Raw genomic sequence first — 19,680 nt, forward strand, 5'->3', positions numbered from 1 at the left:
GTTATTTTCTACTGGTAATGGAGGAATACTGCTGCTACAACTTGAAAGAATTATAATATACTAAGAACATGTTACCTTATCCATTCAGATTAAGAATTCCTTTCTGTCTTGCGCTTTACCAGTTTTTTACAAGCCCTATTGACTAATTTACACTAATTGCTATACACTAGGCTCTGCCTTGATTATCCTGCCTTGCAGCTGTCTACAAATAGTTGTTTTGATCACTAAAGGCCTAAAGAGACATAGACTGTTCTGGGGAAAACTGAAGACTCTCCTCCCTGCACTGCATATATCACCAATCTCCATAGGATTTTTCGAGGGCTACTCGCTTTTCTGTGTGTGACCCAACTACATTGCCCCAGTCCTGGTCCCTACATTGCATAAGGTGTGCGTGGGGCAGGATGTCTCCTAATTTTTGCATATTGTTTGCTAAGTTTCATCCCTCTTGGTAACAGCAACTTTTCCTCCAGAATCAGCAGAACTGGAAGTTTGTTAATTTGGCCATGATTTTCACTATTCATTAGCATCACTAATGAAGGCAATCTTGAGAACTCTCCAACACCTATCAGCCTCATGCAAATTCTGTGAGGTCTCAGCAGGCTGAGTTCATTATTTATGCACATCTACGTGTATCTGCAAACATCAGTCCACATTAACTGTGCCAATGCCAAGCGTTGCACACACCAGCATGATTCCATAATGGTAATGGAAACACCCAGGAGCCAGCAGGTGCTTCCACTGTTTCAGGCCATTATCTAAGTCCACGTTGTCCCCCAATTGCCAGCTGCAGCAGCAGGCAAGTAATGCAAAGCAATGAAGGTATTAGAAACACTGTAATTCCCCATCATGTATTAGAAACACAATTCACACTCGGAATTAAAATATTGCCACCTCGCATTCCAAGAAACATAAAGCTTGTTAAATTGATATTAAGAAATGGAAACCTATGTGCCACTGAATAAAACAAGAAAACAGCTCTGTATAACAAAACTTAGTGAAGCAAATGAACCTCTGCCAGAGAACAGAATGAGTGCAAGAGAAAAACAGTGAGGACAAGCAAATGCAAGTTTGAGAAATTCCATGTACATGGACATGAGAATGCCTTAGTTTCAACTCTTCTCATACTGCACCTCCCCAGTGGCACATTCAGTCTCAGTTACCTCTCTGAGGGATTTGAATACTGATCATAAGATGTCACAGATACAGTAAACAAAGGCTTAAAGATTTTATTACTATGTATTATTACCCCATCCTCTTGAGTCAGTTTTCCATCCCATAGTACAATTCACTTCCAGTGTAATGCTCATGAAACTAATAAAAGACTTAAGTTCTCTACAAGCTGCAGAGAGTGCCACATTAGGACAGAGTAGATCGAAACATTTGTTATTAGTTCTTACACGAATAATACATAAAAATATTCCAATTATTATTAATATATTGTTGAAAAGACCATCAAAGGATACAATATCACTTTGTTCCAAAAATAGAGTATAAGAAAGCATTAAAATTCCAGTGATTTAAAAATACATTAAAAGGCACAAAAAATTCTTGTAATAATGTTTCCATGTGCCATGAGTTAATGATATTCAAAATCAAGAGCCTCAGTGAAATCAAACCCACATGTTTCCAACATCTGAGAGCAAGCCTTGTGTGCTTAAAGTTAAGCCATTAGTGCTCAACACAAATATTAAATCGCAAGAAAAAAATGTTCTGAGAAACAGCTCTTGATCTCAAATGTCCTCTAGGGTAAGAAAAAACATTTAAGGTCCCTTTCTATACAAAACATATAAGCAGCCTTCATAAGTTACAATAAACTTGAGGGACAAGGAACTGATAAAAATAGAAGCATCAAGAACATTAATAACTAAGGATTCCTACACAATACTGGAAGTTCTTTCTCTTATTTCTGGTAGTTTTGTGAAAAATAACCTTCCACACTTCTTAAGGTTTTCCATTTACTTATATAACAGCCGTACATTAGCAGTTTATTCATACCATAAGAAAACAGTACTCGTGTAGTGTTTCTGCTTAGTGGTTATGTCTGGATAGGAGAACCTTTTCTCACTTTGTAGAACATGCACAAAGCTTCCTCCCTGCCATTCTTTCCATGTATCGCTCCATTAATCCATTGACTAAAGTCTAGTCCCTTACCACAATTCTTCCACTTTGTTGCAGAGTATGAGCTGTTCTGCAACACGCAAAGGATATGGAGGCACCTACATGACTTTACTAGAACCTTACCCTAACCTGCTCTATGACTGTGTTTTCTCTTTCAGTAACCTATAACTTAAGTTTCCTATATTATAAATCCAACTTACCATGTCCGCGTATTAACTTCATATCTGTAAAGGTCATCCACCAATCCATATTTATTGCCAGGTAATGCTTTGTATCCACCATGGACATAAATAGATTTAGTCAGTTCATCATAGACACTTGTATGGCCGTATCCACCTTGCACAATTGCTCCTTTTGTTTCTGGTACAAGCCAAGAATTAGACCCTGAAACAGATAGACAAAAAACACAGGTTTAAGGTTTACTACTGCTAACACACAATACTGGGAGTTTTAAGTATATAAAGTAATTTCCACTATAATTCTAAAATACATTCATAACTAGGGACTTGTTTTAAGAAGTAATTTTATACCAATGTATCAAAATATCTGCAATTGGATAATGCTGTTAATGACTACTATCTGCTATTCTTAATTAAACCACAAATACAGTGTTGTTACAGCTGCCAGGCAGTATCTCATACTCTCTCACGTGCGACTTCCGCACTCACACAAAACAAACAAAAAGCCTGAACTTTTCTGAAAATATGAAATTAGGAGTTATGATTAATTCTCACCAGAGATGGCTGATGAGAATTCAGTGCTCCAGCTACTTCAGATGCATTCGGAACACCTGTGCTCAGTCATGGGGAATCTGGAGAAGCCTGACAGGCACTGAACTGCTGTGAGCCATGAGAAGCACGTAACATAAGGTAGCTCCAAGTATGCATGGGGGTAGGCAAACAATTTGGTAGTAACTACAAAGTTATTGAGCTAAAATCCAGTTCCCAAATACTGTTTCTTAGTTATTTAACTGCAAATATACCTATTCAGTTGCTGATAACTCACAGAATAATCTGATAGCAGCTCATTAAACTGGCATTTAAATCCACATTTTACATTACATCTCTAATAACTGCAAAGAGACACCAAATAAACCCATACACGATAGCTATTATGACTGAAGAATAAAACACAACTGGAAAATATTTTACCCTAGCAAAAAAAAGACAGAGATGTTAAGTGAGTTCTTGCTGCCTGTAGCCCAGAAATGTCCTTTTTTCCCCCCTTCATCTTCCCATATGACAACATAAGTCACAAAAACAGCAAGCCAGGAAGTATTTCCTGTAGAAGGCAGCCTATACAAAAGAGTCTATGATGATTAGGAGCAAGTTCCATGGATGTGAAATGGAAGAAATAATTCACTTAAAGCCTTTTAAGATTATGTCAGAAGAACAGCAAGTATGGACAAGGACATCCAAAATTGAGCAGTCTCCTAACTCTTAGCCTATATTGGCCACCATTATAAAGTTATTTATCCAAGGCTAGCACACAACACCATACACCTTGCTGCATCTGAAAGTTAGTTTTCCATTTCAATTTCTATCTGATATTATGTAGGTAGTTTACATTAACTCTTTTTCCTCTGGATTCTTCTGTTCAGTGAAGAGACTCATGTTTTTCAATTACTGATGCTACTGTCCTTTCATTAAACGATTTCCAGGCGCTGCCTCTATAAGTTACATTTTCTTCAGTAACAAATGCTTATAGAAAGTTATAAAGTATAGATTATATGGAAGAATTGTGCTGATTTTTGTGTGTATGAATGCTGATATTTGTGTAATACACTATTTATATCTGACACAGTATATTTATGTGTAGTATAATGTAACTAGTATTTTATTCCAATCTCTGAACTGGATATTATCAATCTATTAAGAAGTGCAACTCTGAACACAAATATTAAATTTGTACCAATAAGACTGTATTTTTCATACATATTACTTTGATAACAAAGAAATTTATTTGATACAATTTATGTAAGAGGGTTGGTGAGGAGTCAACCTGCAGATACACCCTCTATTACCAACACCATCTCAATGTATTTATTTAAATAATGATCAGTCCTAAAGATTGGCATATATGCTTTTCAGGAAAAAGAACTATTTCCCCACATAAATTTACACAATGATGTTGATAATATGCATAATAAAATATTTTGCATTTATATCTGACTGTTTTGTACATTTATGTAGCATTATAGTTTATGTAGTAATGGTCAGGCTTGATGATATTAGAGGTCTTTTCCATCCTAAATGAGTCTATGATTCTATGTAGCATTTAGAACACTACAACAGTAATATTCACATTGCATAACTTTATATGACTTGCACAGAAATATGAAGAGCTGTTCCTTCTTGCAAAATAAAAACTACCTAAGTTTGAGAGAAGAGGTTCAGCATCATCTCTCTGAAATAAAAGTTAAAACCAGTATTACAGTTTCTCCCTCAATTTCCCATTCTAAAATTTAGTTGAGTTGCCTGAATTTCAAATGCTGAAATGTATACCTACAGTTTTGATCTTTCACACTTCTTCAGCATCTTGAAAATTGCATCATTCAGACAAAAATACACTTCTGTCTCTATTTAAAGACATTATTATGCATATGATCTCTTTTTTTATGAAACTTATTGATATGAATCTTCACCTTATTTTATAAACAAAAATTCAATTTTTATTGAAAGCATTTACATAGCCCTTATCATACTCAAAGACATCCCACTCTTTCTATCATTATACCATAAGAAGTACCTGAGTGATCAAATCAGTCATGTGAAACTGCGATTTCAACAGTTTAAAAAGTCAAGCACAGAAAGACCTCCATGAATGAATAAGCCAGAAATAAGGAAAGAGGAGATCACAAAGGACTCCATTATTTTTTCTTTCCAGATTTAAATTTTAAGTCTAAGAGTGTAAAAATAAGGTCAAATTAATTTTTAAAATAATCATAAAAATAATACGGGTATGCAGAAGTACTACATAATAGAATACAAGACTCTCCTTTTCATTTGTAATTTGACATTTTTCATCAATATCTGAGCAATTTTCCAGAGAATTCTACCACATAAAGTTTCTATTTAAGTGCTTAGGAAAATCACTATGATAACTTCAGATAATTAGATCTCAGATACCAAACCACTAGACAAGAGCTACAGGCTACAATACTCTGGTCACTTTGTCCAACAGAATCCCAAACTTCAAGTCCACCTTTAACATGACCCTTTCCAGAAGACTGATCAACTGACAGAAAAAGAGAAAACAGGCATCTACAAAAACATGTAAACAGAAAAAGGAAGTGCAGCTCTGAGAGAGAAGGTAAACTCATTGATTGAATGAACTGAAGCTGGGGGTAAGACACTGTTCCAAAATTCTGACAGACACAGCAAGTGTAACTCCTGGCCCAGTAGCAAACATTTTTAACAAAGCTGGTTAGATATTGCCAAAGAACAGCAATCGTAGTGCTGAAGACTAGAGGGAGGAGAGGCAAGATCTAAACTATTACAGACCTTAATCTCACCTCGATAATACACAAAGGTTTAGAACAAAGGGTTTGATTTTGTTCTGCTTTTTAAAAGGATAAATAAAAAATGTTGAAATAGTGGGAAACTTTCACTGGACAATGTAAATGTGCCAAACCATTTACACCACCTTTAGCTAAAAAAATTACCAAGAGAAGGAAGGGTAGGTGTTCTCTGTATCTGGGATTTGGCCACTGAACAACAAACAGCAATGAACTACGTTGGGAAGTGCTGAGACTTAGCACCAGGCAGACTTCTTAAGGAACAGAATTGGTGCATTGTATGACACTGACAGAAATTTAAGGAGCACTAACTGCATAAATTTAGACTCTATTGATACACAGAAGTAGCAGAAAAATATGCAGAATGAACTGTAAGATCTTGGCTACCAGAAAAAGAAGGATCAAAATTCCACAATATCTTAAAAGTATTACACACTGGGATTAGCAACATGAACTTCTATAAATTGGAAGCTCATCAACTGATAATGACCGACAAGAATAAGTAGGAGCACTGCTTCATCAGAGAAAGTCTATGAGCCAGCAATGACTTTCTCAAGGATGCAGTACAAATGTCATTTTACTATATACCAACTAAGGTATTCCTAATAATGTAGAATTAGGCACTAGCAAAATCTCACCTAGAATATCTCACAGGTTTTTCTAATCATCCATGTTCAAGAGAGATGAACTCCTTGTGGAAAAGGTACAGAGAACTATTAGAATGACAGTGGAATAGATGAGGTTGCCTTAATTAGACTTGCAGAAGGGAGGATTTGTATCTATAAATATAATTCAAAGACAATTCCAGGGAGATGAGCTGCTTACATTAAACAAGTGAATATAAAACATGTCACTGATACAGGTGGGCTATGAAGTAGAATATGCCTAGTCCCTAAAATTATAACCAATTTTCCAATGACATTGTGCTTGCAAGAAGTTAATCAAATCCAAAGGTGTAACACCATTCTATCATCAAAGAATGCAAAACAAATGAAATAAGAAATAAAGGCTTTTTTTTTCCCCCAATTCATTTCTTTGTATGAAACAGTTTAGGATTGCCAAATCAAGGAAGCTCCATATTTGAGCAATAGTAATTTTATAATTTAAAACAGAAACACTGAAATCACATTTTGAGATAAAGTTATTTCTTAAAAAAAAAAGGTTGAAAAAAATTATATGCAGTAATAAACCCTGTAAAAATCCAAGGAAAGGTAGATACACCGGCCTGATCTGTCCTTACCACAATACAATCTTCAAATAGATCAGGTAGAAAGCACAAAATATCCAAGAAGCACCGTAGTGTGCCATCTTCATTTCATTGCATTGACAAATTTTAAATTTTTTCAAGCAACCATGAAATTTAAGCTAACTTACAAAAAAGAGGACACGTTACATCACAGGGCCATTTTTTTTACATTATTTCAAATAAACAATTATAATCCAAAGCAGTCTATAATCTACTTCTGAAGTCATTAAAAAAATCAGTCTAAAAAAGAAAGTTATATTCTGCTAATCCAAAGAAATCTCTGTCTTGTAAAGAAACAAAATAAAATCACAGAAGACTTATTCAGAAGTTTCTTAATACATAAGGAGCTTTTATAAATCTCTGCTAAAGCAAAACACTGTTATTATATTCACCTTGAGACTCACATTGAGACTCTTAGAAGGTTTATGAGGTATTGCAAACCTAAAGGGAAATAAATTCTCCTGGGGAGTAACCCGGAAAAGCTTTATGGTTCAAGTTAGTAAAATCATTCATATAATTGCCATACCAGGATTTATTGGTTTCTCGAAAATCATAAGTCCAGGTATAGCAAGAAAGGACAACAGGAAGCCCTTTTGTTCCTGCAGCATCCACCATACATTCAGAGCAGAAATAAATTCACATGCTTTTGCATGGTGAAAATCTGGCTACAAATCACATCCAGTTTACTCCAGAATTTACTTCACTTTGATAGGAATTACTTTCTTTCCTAATCAGACAACGTCAGAGAAATTTTCAGACCATGTACACCTTCGATTGACACGTTTTGTTAACAAGAACAACGTACCTACGTGAGAAGCCTGGGAATCTACAAACACTTTGCAACTTCTTTAGATGTTTCTTAACCCAGACTCCATGAAAGTCAGAGTCACAGTAACTAAAGTAGGCTTTAGCACTAGAATTCCACGTAAATTCCATGTATCAAGTTCATCAAAAGAACTGGATCACTAGAGGTTTTAGTTCATACGAACCAAAAGCTAAGACGCCTCTTTCTGTGTCACTCTTTCTTTCAGTAGGCATTTGGTAAATGCTTGACAATAGCCTTCATTAGGACTAAATGCCATAACTGTTAACATTTAGAAAGAATAGAGCACTGCAATTTGAAATTTAAGGTATCATATGTTTTTAAAGCAAGCAGAGAAAGAGAACATTGGGTTCTTATTTTTATTTCTATAACGTCACAAGCCCTTATTTATATCATTTTTTTTTCCTATTCAGGTGAGTTCACAGCAATACTTCTATCACTTCTTATGTCTTTTAAGTTTGGATTCAGAACTGCTGAAGTCTCCCCGGAAAATAGTCAGTTTTGGTTCAAAACCACCATCTGGAATTTTATGGTTAAAAATATTCCTACACCTGCAAAACTGTAGATAAATACTACAGTCAATACAGAATTCAGGAAAATTTACCAAAATATTCATTTAACTTAGACAGGAGGGAAAGGAGGAAGATGCAATGAGGTAAAATGAAACACGAGAATTATCCACAGCAGAAGTGGTTCAGTTACAGCACACAGACCGTGATCTGCAAAGCCCTGCATGCCCCAATAATCCATCCTTCATCAGATGAGTAGATTCACTGAAATCAATGGGTTTCCACATTAATACCCTATATTGTTACAAGTTCCCTTTATATTTGATGTAAGTGAATCACACTAACTAACTAAATTTCTCACTAGTATATGGTGAAAACAATCTCAAAAAGGAGACACAAAAATTTGAGAATAACTGAGAACCATAATAACAGAGAGAAGTGCTTTCTCTTACTCAAAGCTTGTCACCACGGTAGGAAAGGTTTGGGGGGTTATTCTTTGTGTTATATATGCTTAGTTACTGTCTGTTTAATAAATCCTCCACAAACAGAGTTGTAACATTAAAAAAAATTAAAATAGGAACAAGTTGTCCATTTCAACCATAAGGCCATCAATAAAATCACCCAGGCAGAAAACTTTATACTACAAATCATGTTCCCTTCTTCATAGTTAAACTAACCACAGTAATAAATGAGAATAAAATTGGTACTTCTACTCCATACTAAATAAGCAGCAGTTGATGAAGTAAATAATTTTAAGTTCCAACAGACATTACAGTGTATGAGCTTGCAGAAAACTAGAACACATTGTTCTCTTCAAGAGGAAAAAAAAAAACATCTTTGGTAGGTTAAAAAACCAACTCTCTGAAATTAAGGTTTTCCAAAAAATGGTCTTTGATGGTCTTTTAATTATTTTTAGTTTCAAAAAATTGTCTTTAAAATCTTAGAATACTGTTGAGAACATCATTCTAAGACCAGAGTTTTATAGTAGTTTTTATGCAGTTAAATCAAAATTTTTCAGTGTGGATAAAGCACATCATGGTGCTCTTCCTCTTATTACCATTCACTTTTAGCATTTTTCAACATTGTTATAAAATTTCAACACTGCCATCAGAAATAATGCCAGGGAGAATAAGAACCTTATCAGTTCTGAAGGGACTTTGTCAACCTATAAATCTGCTTAAACAGTGTCTATATACATATGCACACATAAAAAAAAAGTTAAATGAAACAACTATATTTTAAAGCATTATAATTGTTTTTAAGTATTACTCTGAAATTCTGAATAACTTGAAAAGTTATTCCATTGAAATAATACATTAGATGTATCATATATATGATAAAAAGATTTCTCTTGGTTTATTTAATTCTAGCATTTAAAATCACCCCTAGGAACAGCTTGTGGTTTGCAGAAAACTAGTGTTCCTTTGCAATTATTTCCTCTAACAGCAATGTGTATATACTTCGGAGAGAACCCTTTATACGATGATGAACTAAGTTGTGATATTTAAAAAAAAAAAATCAGAATGAAAATAGAGCAACCTTAAAGAGCCTCCAAAATAACTACATTATTGTTGGTTTTGCTCTGCTACTCTAGGGTAAAAACAGTAAGTCTGTGTTTAAAAAGATCACAAAAATAACCACTGCATGGAATTTCTGGTTTCAATTTTTATCCCCTTTGGAGTACCACGACCGTGTACACAATAATACATAGAAAAAGTCATGGTGCTCCAAACATGTATGAAATGCTATTGCTGAACAAGAAATCTGCTCTACATGATTTGAAGGAAAAAAAGATGAGGTTTTATTTATTTTGCAAAATACATACTTTTCTTTCTGAAAATAGGACTGATATTGACTTGAAAAATAGTACTTTTTTATCAGTATATGATAAAAATTATTTGACTTACTGATGTAGTATTCTTGCACAATGCTTGTGTAACCATATATGGAAGAATATCCAAAAATTATAATCATAACCACATCTCTGCTGTCCAGCTCTACTATGTGTGCTGAATGACCTTCCACAGCATATTGCTGGCCATGTACAAGTACTGCAGGAGTTCTGGAGCTCCATGTTTGACTGTGTATGTTGAAAATCCACAGTTCATCAGTAACATTGCCATTATTTGTTTCAATTTTGCCTCCATACATGTAGATGTCTTCCTGTAAAAATTGGAAGGGAGAGAGGAGAAAGCACATAATGGATTACAGAAAGATAACATCTGAACTGCATACTCCTGTGCTGTGCAATATTTCATAACTGAGCTATCTGATTTAAATCTTCACATTTAATCTTACATTAACCAGCTCGATATCAGACACTAATCCCAAACAATGATATTTAAACTAAGCCAACAATGATAAGGAGTCCATTTCTCTGAAAAATAAACCCAGTCATGAAAATGACACCAAAATGAATCTCAAACAGATTACTTCAACCAGAAAACCTTTAATTACATGCCTCTTCTAATTCAAACTGCAGCACTCTATTTTGAAAAAAGCTAAACAGAAAGGTTATTATATTGTTTTCTTAAGGAACCATTCATAGAATTAAAATGTGATTTTCCACAGGAATCCAAAGGAATGGCTTGAACAAATATTCTTCTGAAAGGATCCTCTACGACTCATTCATTACACTTCCACATAGATCTCAAAACTCAAATCAGTATTACTAAAATAATAGACTACTTATTTTTAAACGGAGATAACTAACTACAGCCAAAAGAGGGAGCTAATTAAGGAGTTCCTGGTACTGTATAATAGTATTTGAAAAAAAAAAAGTATTTCTGACACTGAGGAAAGACACTTACCAAAAAAAAAAAAAAAGGTGATCTAAAGAGCTGCATAAACTTTGAAACAATTACTCGGACTGCTGACAATAAGAAATTCCTCCTCACAGTTCTGCTTAAACAATTCAAAGTTCAGATAAAAGAACACTTCTGTGAGGAGAATCTTTGTAAGTCAGACAGTAGGTCCCATACACAGCATTATTCACAGTGAAAGAGACAACTGCTTTATCAACCACAAAAACATTTAACTAAGCTTTGCTAAAGGCTATTTATGAAATTAAGCTCCTAATGCTGCAGAAAAACACTTTAAAAGTTAGTGATGATCAGCTGAACATTAAAAAATAGACTGAGGGATTGAAGTCAATAGAAGAAATACTGAAGTAAAATTAAAAAATGTTACAAGCATAGGCAGGATAACACCCAATATCACAGGCACATAAAGATAGGTGTTTATTTGGAAAGCATAATCAAGAAGGAACGGTAGAAAGAATACAAGTGCAAACGGTCCTAAGCGGCCTAAAGATTGTGGTAGAAAAGAAATTCCCTTATAAACTTACACTATCTTTATAAATTACATAAAAACTAGGTATAAATCAAGGTATACAATAAAGATGAGGCTTTCAGGAAGACACAATTCACAAGATACAGAGTTTAAAGAGTGCTAGTACACAAACACTCCTGACCTTTAAATTAATTAAGTGTAGTAGACATTTGTTTATATTAAAATACCACATCACAACAGGACTACAAAGTAAAATAAAAGCAAGAACAAAAATAGAATTGAGAGTCTTTGTGAAATTAGTGCAGGAGAAGTGTGAGGAATCTGGTCCAGAGGAAAGGTCTTAAAAATTGTACTCCTCAGCCTGGAGGAGAGAGAAGATCAAAAGGCAGACTTGGCCAAGGAAGAGATAACAAAACACTAGGCAGATAAGCACCAAGAAGATACAAGGCCTCCAACACATTCATATTTTAAATTTTTGACACCATGTGTCAGAAGCAACACCTTCAATCACAGTGGCAGATAGCAAAGTTTAGCATTTACTCAATAAATTAACCTTGGTCATTTTAGACATATTACTTCACATAAATAAAATTATCTAAGAAATGACAAAAACCTTTAAAGACAATGTGGGTTTAAAATGAAAATCTCATATAAATTTTACCATATGTAAATCAAAGTATACAAAATTACAGTTGAGAGTTCCTGCTCAGTAGGGAATTCCAGCAAAAATGACAAATATCTTCCTGTAAACTGAGCAGGCAGACACCTCCCTCAATCATGAAATTCCGACCTACAGATCACTTCAGTTGGTTTCTTGGTAACTGTTCAGGTGCAAGCCAACAAAACCAGCAGTGTAGCTCCTGTCAGCTTCAATGCAACCAAAATTTTCCAATAAATGTTTCCATTTTCTCAAATCATGTTTTTCCCCCAAGAAAACTACTTCAGTGGAAAGTTTTGATGAACTATAGTGATAGAGAAAGATGACAAAAGGTATATGATCTGTAAATATTTGACTGTGCATTGTGGGCAGAGAGGATGGCAGCTGAAGGCAGGAATGATAAGATAAAAGGCAGGATTTCAACAAAATAGTTAAATCACATTTCCCAAGAGAAGAAAATATTCATTTGATCTAGTATTTTTCTTACAGGGTAATGATTGACATATACATTTTGACCAGCCAAAGACCAAGAGAATAACTCAAATACAGGATAAAAAGTAAACTGTCACAATTTGAATCCTGCCGGAGGAATCAATACAATTTACAGCAGTGAAATTCCTCCTACCTTCTTCATCTTACTGATACCCTTATCTTTTTTGTTAAATAACCAAATAATTAAAATAAAATTAAATGCCTGGTGGGAGAAGGTAAAAAAGAGGAAGCCAGCCTCTTCAGAGTGTTTTCCAGTAAACTGACAAGAGGTGATAGGCACAATTTGGATTACAAGAAATTCAATTTACATGTAAGAATAAACATTTCTCTTTTTTTCAGTGAGGATGGTCAAGATTGGAACTGCTTGCTCTGAGATCCTGTGGAATTGAATGCCCTTGGAGATATTCAAAACCCAACTGGAGCATGTCTGGAACAACCTGCTGTAGTTGACCCTGCTTTGAGCAGAGAGGTTGGTTAAGATGGTCTCCAGAGGTTCTTTCCAATCTCAACTAATCCTTGTGAGTTTGTGAAAAACAAATTTCTAATACAGGTCCACCTCTAAAAAGCCTCTTCCCTACTTAATTTTCTGTTACAACCAATAACAAAACACACAAAAAACCCCACAAACAAAAACCCCCAAAACAAAAAAAACAAACCAAACCCACCAACCAAGCAAACAAAAAAAACCACAAAACCCCACATTGAAAAGTTTCTTACCTAGTGCAACTAAACAGATGACACAGGAAAAATTATAGAGTTCTGGTAAATCTGGTAAAATGGTAATCAGTTTAGCAGCCTGAACTCTATAATTTGAGGGAAAAACTCTTTTAGAAGTCCAGGAGAGAAAAAAAAAAATCTAACAGTGTGCATTTCTCCTTAGTTACAGCAATGAAGAAATTGAGGTTCTACATGAAAGCACTGATTTCTGTAAATTAATAGATCTTTCAAATCCAAAAATAAATCTCCCTTTAAATGAGTAACCATTAATTAATATGGCAATTTTTGCATTTGAAATTTCATAAAAACTGAAAAAGTAACTCCCCCAGAATTTCCACAAAATAGGTAAATGGATATTTATTTTTAATAGAGGTAAAAATTTAAAAATTTGCAAAAATGACCTGTGATCCAGTATGTTTCACGTTCCTGACTTCTAAGGCCATGTACTTGCAACTGCTGAAACAATCATGCCCAAACACTATCACTCAGCTTTTGCAAAATAGCTTTAACAAGTCTTCAAATCCCTTGAGAGATATTTTTTCTCATTTTACATTCAGAAAAAAAATGAAACAGGGTAAGGAGGATAGTCAAAAAGACCACCAAAAGAGCAAGTAAGAGCACTCACTCATCTGTCCCAGACAACAGACTATCCAGCAGACCACAGTAACTCTTCTATATCCTTCATGCTGAAGCCTGAACAGACGGCCAAAATCATTACTTTCTTTGACCTTGGGCAGGTTGTCTTCCCTACACCATATTTCAGTGTTAATATTGATTTTATATTCCATATAAATGCAGTAATTCAAGACTTCTAAAACTTCTTATATTTTTATTCCTTAGACTTCACAATTTTTCACTTTTCCTAAAAGAACAATACTTATCAACTGCTCTGACTGTACCTGGGAATTACACACTGTTATGCAAATTCTGCCTGCATTCCAAAAGAACCTTATCTGGTAGTTACCACTGGAAGAAAAAAAGTATAAAGAAAATGCAACAAAAGGGTAATTTATAATCCATTTCTAATGAATTGGAAGCAAGTCAATCATGTTAAAATAACCACATCATTTTCATTTTGTATTTCTTAACTGTATCATGGTTACACGGAAATTAGTTTTCTGCCGTAATTCTTATATAAATCCAACCTGTTCTTGAGGAATTGACCAAAGAAATGCTACTCACAAACCACATGAACAGTCATTCTCTCTTTTCTTGAAACAAAATTATCAATCTTTTTTCTCCCATAGACTGTATCCATGCATTACTATATAAACTAATTTTATACAAATTAACAGGACTCTAAAATTCATCAGAACTTGTTCTCTATACTTTCACCTGGAATTACTAAAAGTTTAGTCAAATCTTTACATCATTAAGAAATGTCTCAATTCTTTTTCCCAAGTAAAATATAAGTCACAAAAAATGTCATCTGGCAATAATTCATCCATCACAATCCTCTTTTCTTCATCCAACATGTGTCACCTCGTTAGGACTGTCTAATACCTCTGCCTTTCCCCAAACTGTTAGCTCCTTGAATATAGTAACAATATCAAGAACATTCTATCCATTATATCAAAAGAAAAAGATTAATTACATTTCTACTCAATCCAATAATCCTCCCATTAGATCAGGACTGACAGACTGGAGGACAGTCTTCACTTAACTCTTCCTCCTGCAGCCTGATTTATTATTCTTAGCTTATTGTGAAACTATATCTTCGCTGAATAAGAAACTGATTAAGTTACATGAGAAGCATATTATAACCTAAGTTCCCAGCAGGACCAAATTCAAGTTCAAGACAGTACATACTGCAGCAATTTGTATGTCAGGACGTTACCTTAATCGAGAATGCTGCCACATTATGTCTTCATTATTTGCAGTTTTCCACATGGTTGCTGGATATATTTAAAGGTATTAATTGAGCTGATGATACTTGGATTTCACTTTCAAACCAATTGGAATAAAATCTTGAAACAACAAATGAAAAATATTGCACTTCTACATAAAGAACCAATCACTTGATGAATTAGGTCTGGTTAATCAAAGGGAACACTGAATAGGCTTTTGTCCAGACTACATGCAAAAGTGTATGACAGCTCATCTTACCTATTTCTCATACTTTTGAGCTCTGCAAATCAGAACTAGAAAGCAAGTTGTGCATAAGATGTAATTAAAAGTATTGAAACAATAAAACTAGGTAAATCAGTGGTACAAATACCTACTAATAAAACAGGCAGAAAACACTTTTAAATTCCTAGTGCTGCTCAAATTATACTACAATAGCCAACAAAAATAGGCATTAAAAGAATAACAATAAAACAATTGGTGAAAGATTTTATCTCACTCATATTAAAGGAGGAAAAGTTTTTGCTCTTTTTTGCTTTGTTAATGCTAGCTTTTGATAAGACTAATAAAAAATATCCCAAGATACATAGACTCAACATCAATACCAATTATTTGGAAAAGGAATCAAAATAATACCCTTTTTAAAGAAAGTTTTAAAAGTGGAAGTAACAGTCAAACTCTAATGAGTTTAATTTAATTCAACTACATATAAAATGGCTTGTATACTGTAAAATATCTTTATTATTACTACTACATCAGCCTGTCTGCTTCATTTCTATTGCCAGTCTCAAAGGAAACAAATCTCAGTGCCCAGTCATCCTTCCGTTGTCTTGGGGCTATTAGGAAAAGTTTAATTACGAGACCAACTTCTGTGATAAAACCACAAACTCACTACTGAGTAAATTCCCAGCAGTGACCATATACACACCTTGTAGGGAACTCCCTTTCTACTCGATTCCAGTGATTTTGCAATTTACTCTCTAACTCCCTACCTAGTCACTGTTTAGCAAAGCTGTATGTGCCTACTTTAAAAACCTCACATTTCCTTCAGTATCTTTACAGTCCTATTTCTTACATAAATTATTTTGAAGTACGTTGATATTTTCAGTACCAAGATGCCTGGACCTATATACAATTTCTGAGATACAGCAGAACCAATTGCTAACAAATAAATAGCACCTTTCCAATAACCAGACTAAAGAGGCACCGAAGGTAATACTGAGTTTAGTTGGTCTCAAAGCTCTCTCCTCTACAAATGCATAAAAAGTCTTAGTCACTTATTAATAACTATACATCAGTAGAAGTCTTCTGATCTTTTTTCTTCAGAATAAAGAAGAACGGTACTTCAATTTTAACTAAAGAAGCTTTCTGAGAGAAATAGGCACAGGAACTTATTTCATTCTCCACAGAGTCAATCACGTGGTTTCAGTTTTTACCTTGCACCACAATCAGGCAATGCTAGCTCTGCACTCTCACTCCAGTCTAGCACTAGGCTTTGAAATCTCAGGAGCTCAAGTCAAAAACTTAATCTAATTCTTCTCTGTGGATATTTTTTTCTCTCAACCATAAAGGAAACATTACACAATTACTAATATGCAGCTCAAAACACAGCTCAAAGCTGCCATCTTTAGGTATTATGTTCTACTACTCTTCATTGTAAACTATTTTTCTGTTTTTTCAAGAGACTGAAGATCTAAAAGGAAAAACATCAAAAGTTTATCCTAGTAAACTAATTTAAGAACTTCTTGCAGGAGGATATATTTCTTCTACTTGCATGGTCAGTTTCTTTTGGCCGATGTAAGTTTTGATATTTGACATAATCACTAAAATCAGCATATTAGTTAATTATTTCACATAAGTTCTTTATTAGTGAATACTGATTGCTAATTAACATCTGTCTTCAACAACAAGCAACATCTTCTTCGCTACACACTTGCTTGTAGCTTTCATTATTATTGACAAGAGTTGCATTTCCTCACTGAGATCCAAAGAGATTTCTGAATTAACACAGGTCTATTATATTTAATATTTTCTGGTAAAAGTATTTCTGTAATGGTTACCCTTTAGTCTGGAATGTCTCAAGAAAATATTAGCCCTGTCAAATAAAAAGGTGAAATGATATTTTAAGCCTTTCTTCTGATCTGCTAAATGATACATTACTCACATGTTTCTGAACTAAAAGGTCCACATTCTACAAGAAGTGTAGATAACCAAATATACCAGTCAGAAAGATCTGAGCTTTCAAAGAATAGATAATGCATTAGTAATGAATCAGGGAACAGATGAGAAGAAAAGCAATTTTTGAGTTGATGTTGGGGCATCCACAAAATCTAGTTCATATTGCTACTGAAAACACCTCTACAATATTAAACATGCCATGTACAGATTCAACATCTGGAAGAACAACAGATGCCAGGAAAACAAAACAAAATATCCACCCACGCCTTCTATTCTGCTTGACTTCACAGAAAGCACTATACAAAAAGAAGACCCAAACATAAAAAGAAACTAAAATGTACAACTAAAAGGGTTAAATCTTTAATGACAATATGAAGACATTTCGAGGACATCTGCTCAGATCACATGAATGCTTCCTATTTAAAGAAAAACCCACAAAATTTCCCATTACAAATAACAAAATAAAGCTCAACTTAGCAGAAGGATAATGGAGACTTAGAAGAAATAAAGACTTTTCAAAATAAAGGTTCAAAGCTCCAGCAGACTAAAACAGAGACACACAAAGGCAAGGCATGAAACAGCTTAATGAGCTACCTGCAAAATTTATATCTAAAGTACTAATATATCATTTTTCAAATGCATTAGCAATACAACCAACTAGATACTTTGTGGTGCCAACAGACAGTCTGAAGGAGTATTCTGAGAAGATAAAGCCATAGCAATAAAGTGAGGTTAACTTTTCCACGTGAGTCCTTCATGGCAGACTTCACAGGTATTTCCATAGCAAAAATCAAAAACACAAGGTTAAAGTAGTGGGGGAAAAAATGGCAAAAAAGTCACCAGGATTAGTTCTGAAGGAATTTAAGAATGAAACAGCTGACCCCTGTCTGTAGCATGTAAATTCCTGCTTAAAAATGGGTCCATACCAGAAGACTGATAAGGAAGAGGCAGAAAGGCCAGAATTCAGTGAATAAAGCAAGCAAATTGAGGAAAATGCTATCAACTTCTGAAAAGGGAAGCTATATCTTGCAAATCATTGGCTTTTCCTGAAGGAATCAAAGGTCTACTTGACACATTTATCTAAAATTTCATAACATTCCTCATGCCCTAAAGAAACTAAGATGCCCTGGGACAAGCAAGGCAGATAACACCAGGCTAAATAAGTCAATAAAGTTTGGGAGGGAAAAAGTAGTTACTGCTTAAATGAATAAAGGTCATTAGTGGTGTCCCACAGAGATCTACAATTGGGATTTATTTGTTCAATATACTGAAAAACAAGTTGGCAGAGGTATGAGAGGAAAAATGGCAATGCTTTTTGACAATACTGTGTTACTCAAAATAGCTGAGGCAATGGTCAAAAGCAAGGAACTGCAGAAGAATCTCCTAATACTGAATGTGCAGCACAAGAACAAAAAAAATGGTAAATTAATGTTCATGTACGTAAGCATGAAAATATGCATATGTGAAAAAAACAATTTTAAGTCTTTACAGGGGATGGGTCAGGGATGGGTTTTGAATTGACTAGAATGAGATCTTGAGGTAATAACTGACAGTTCTCTGAAAATACCAGTTTAAAGCCAACAGCAGATTTTCAGAAAGCTAAAATACCCTAAAGAATTAACAGAACAAATTAACTAATTCATTGATGTCAATCTCTGAGGTAAGAATACACTAAAGACTGTGATTTCTCCTATCTCAGAAGGGATATAACAGAATTAGAAGAGGTAGAGGCAATGACACAATGTTATCCAAGGCATGAAATATCTTCCCTATAGAAGATTATTAAAAATACAAGAAATTATCAGTTTGAAAAAGAAATGATAGAGAGAGGATGTGATGAACTTACAGAAAATCATGAGTAGTACAGAGAAAATAAAATGGAGATTAAAAAGTGGGGATTATCAAAATTAAACCATCTAGTATCAGTACTCAAAAGGTGGTATTTCTTGAAAAAATACACTGGAATTCTTAGGCACTGGATGATATCAATGCTAAAATAAATATATGGTCCAAACATTTGGAAAAAAATAAATTTATTCATATTTTTTTCACTAAAATACTACCTTATTTTAGGAAATCCCAGGTGCAAAATAGGACAGTATTCTGAGGAAGCTTGTATACGATCCTGTCATTTGTCCTTATATTCTTCCCTAGGCATTTGCTGTTACCCATTGTTCAAGACATGTTACCAGGTGAGATGAACACTCTGGTCTGACCTGATACAATCCTTTTTGTCCTTCCCTGCTGGAGGTGTCTTATGCAAACAAGTTAAAGTTTGTGATACAA

The 19,680-nt window shown here is 34.3% G+C and overlaps 1 protein-coding gene across 6 annotated transcripts in view; it reads right to left on the minus strand.

Annotated features, from left to right (window-relative positions):
* The window catches only part of ATRNL1 (attractin like 1), a 466,156-nt gene that overhangs the window by 389,903 nt on the left and 56,573 nt on the right, over positions 1-19,680 (minus strand). For all 6 annotated transcript variants that reach the window (XM_051801056.1, XM_051801055.1, XM_051801059.1 and 3 more), the window contains exons 8-9: positions 10,121-10,376; positions 2,319-2,502 (exon numbers count right to left, since the gene is read on the minus strand). In XM_051801056.1, the coding sequence (XP_051657016.1) occupies positions 2,319-2,502; positions 10,121-10,376 (440 nt within the window). The remainder of the gene's footprint in view (positions 1-2,318; positions 2,503-10,120; positions 10,377-19,680) is intronic.

The sequence above is a fragment of the Manacus candei genome, unplaced genomic scaffold (genome assembly GCF_025592945.1).
Source record: "Manacus candei isolate 608988 ecotype Guabito, Panama unplaced genomic scaffold, ASM2559294v1 h1tg000050l, whole genome shotgun sequence".
NCBI lineage: Eukaryota > Metazoa > Chordata > Aves > Passeriformes > Pipridae > Manacus > Manacus candei.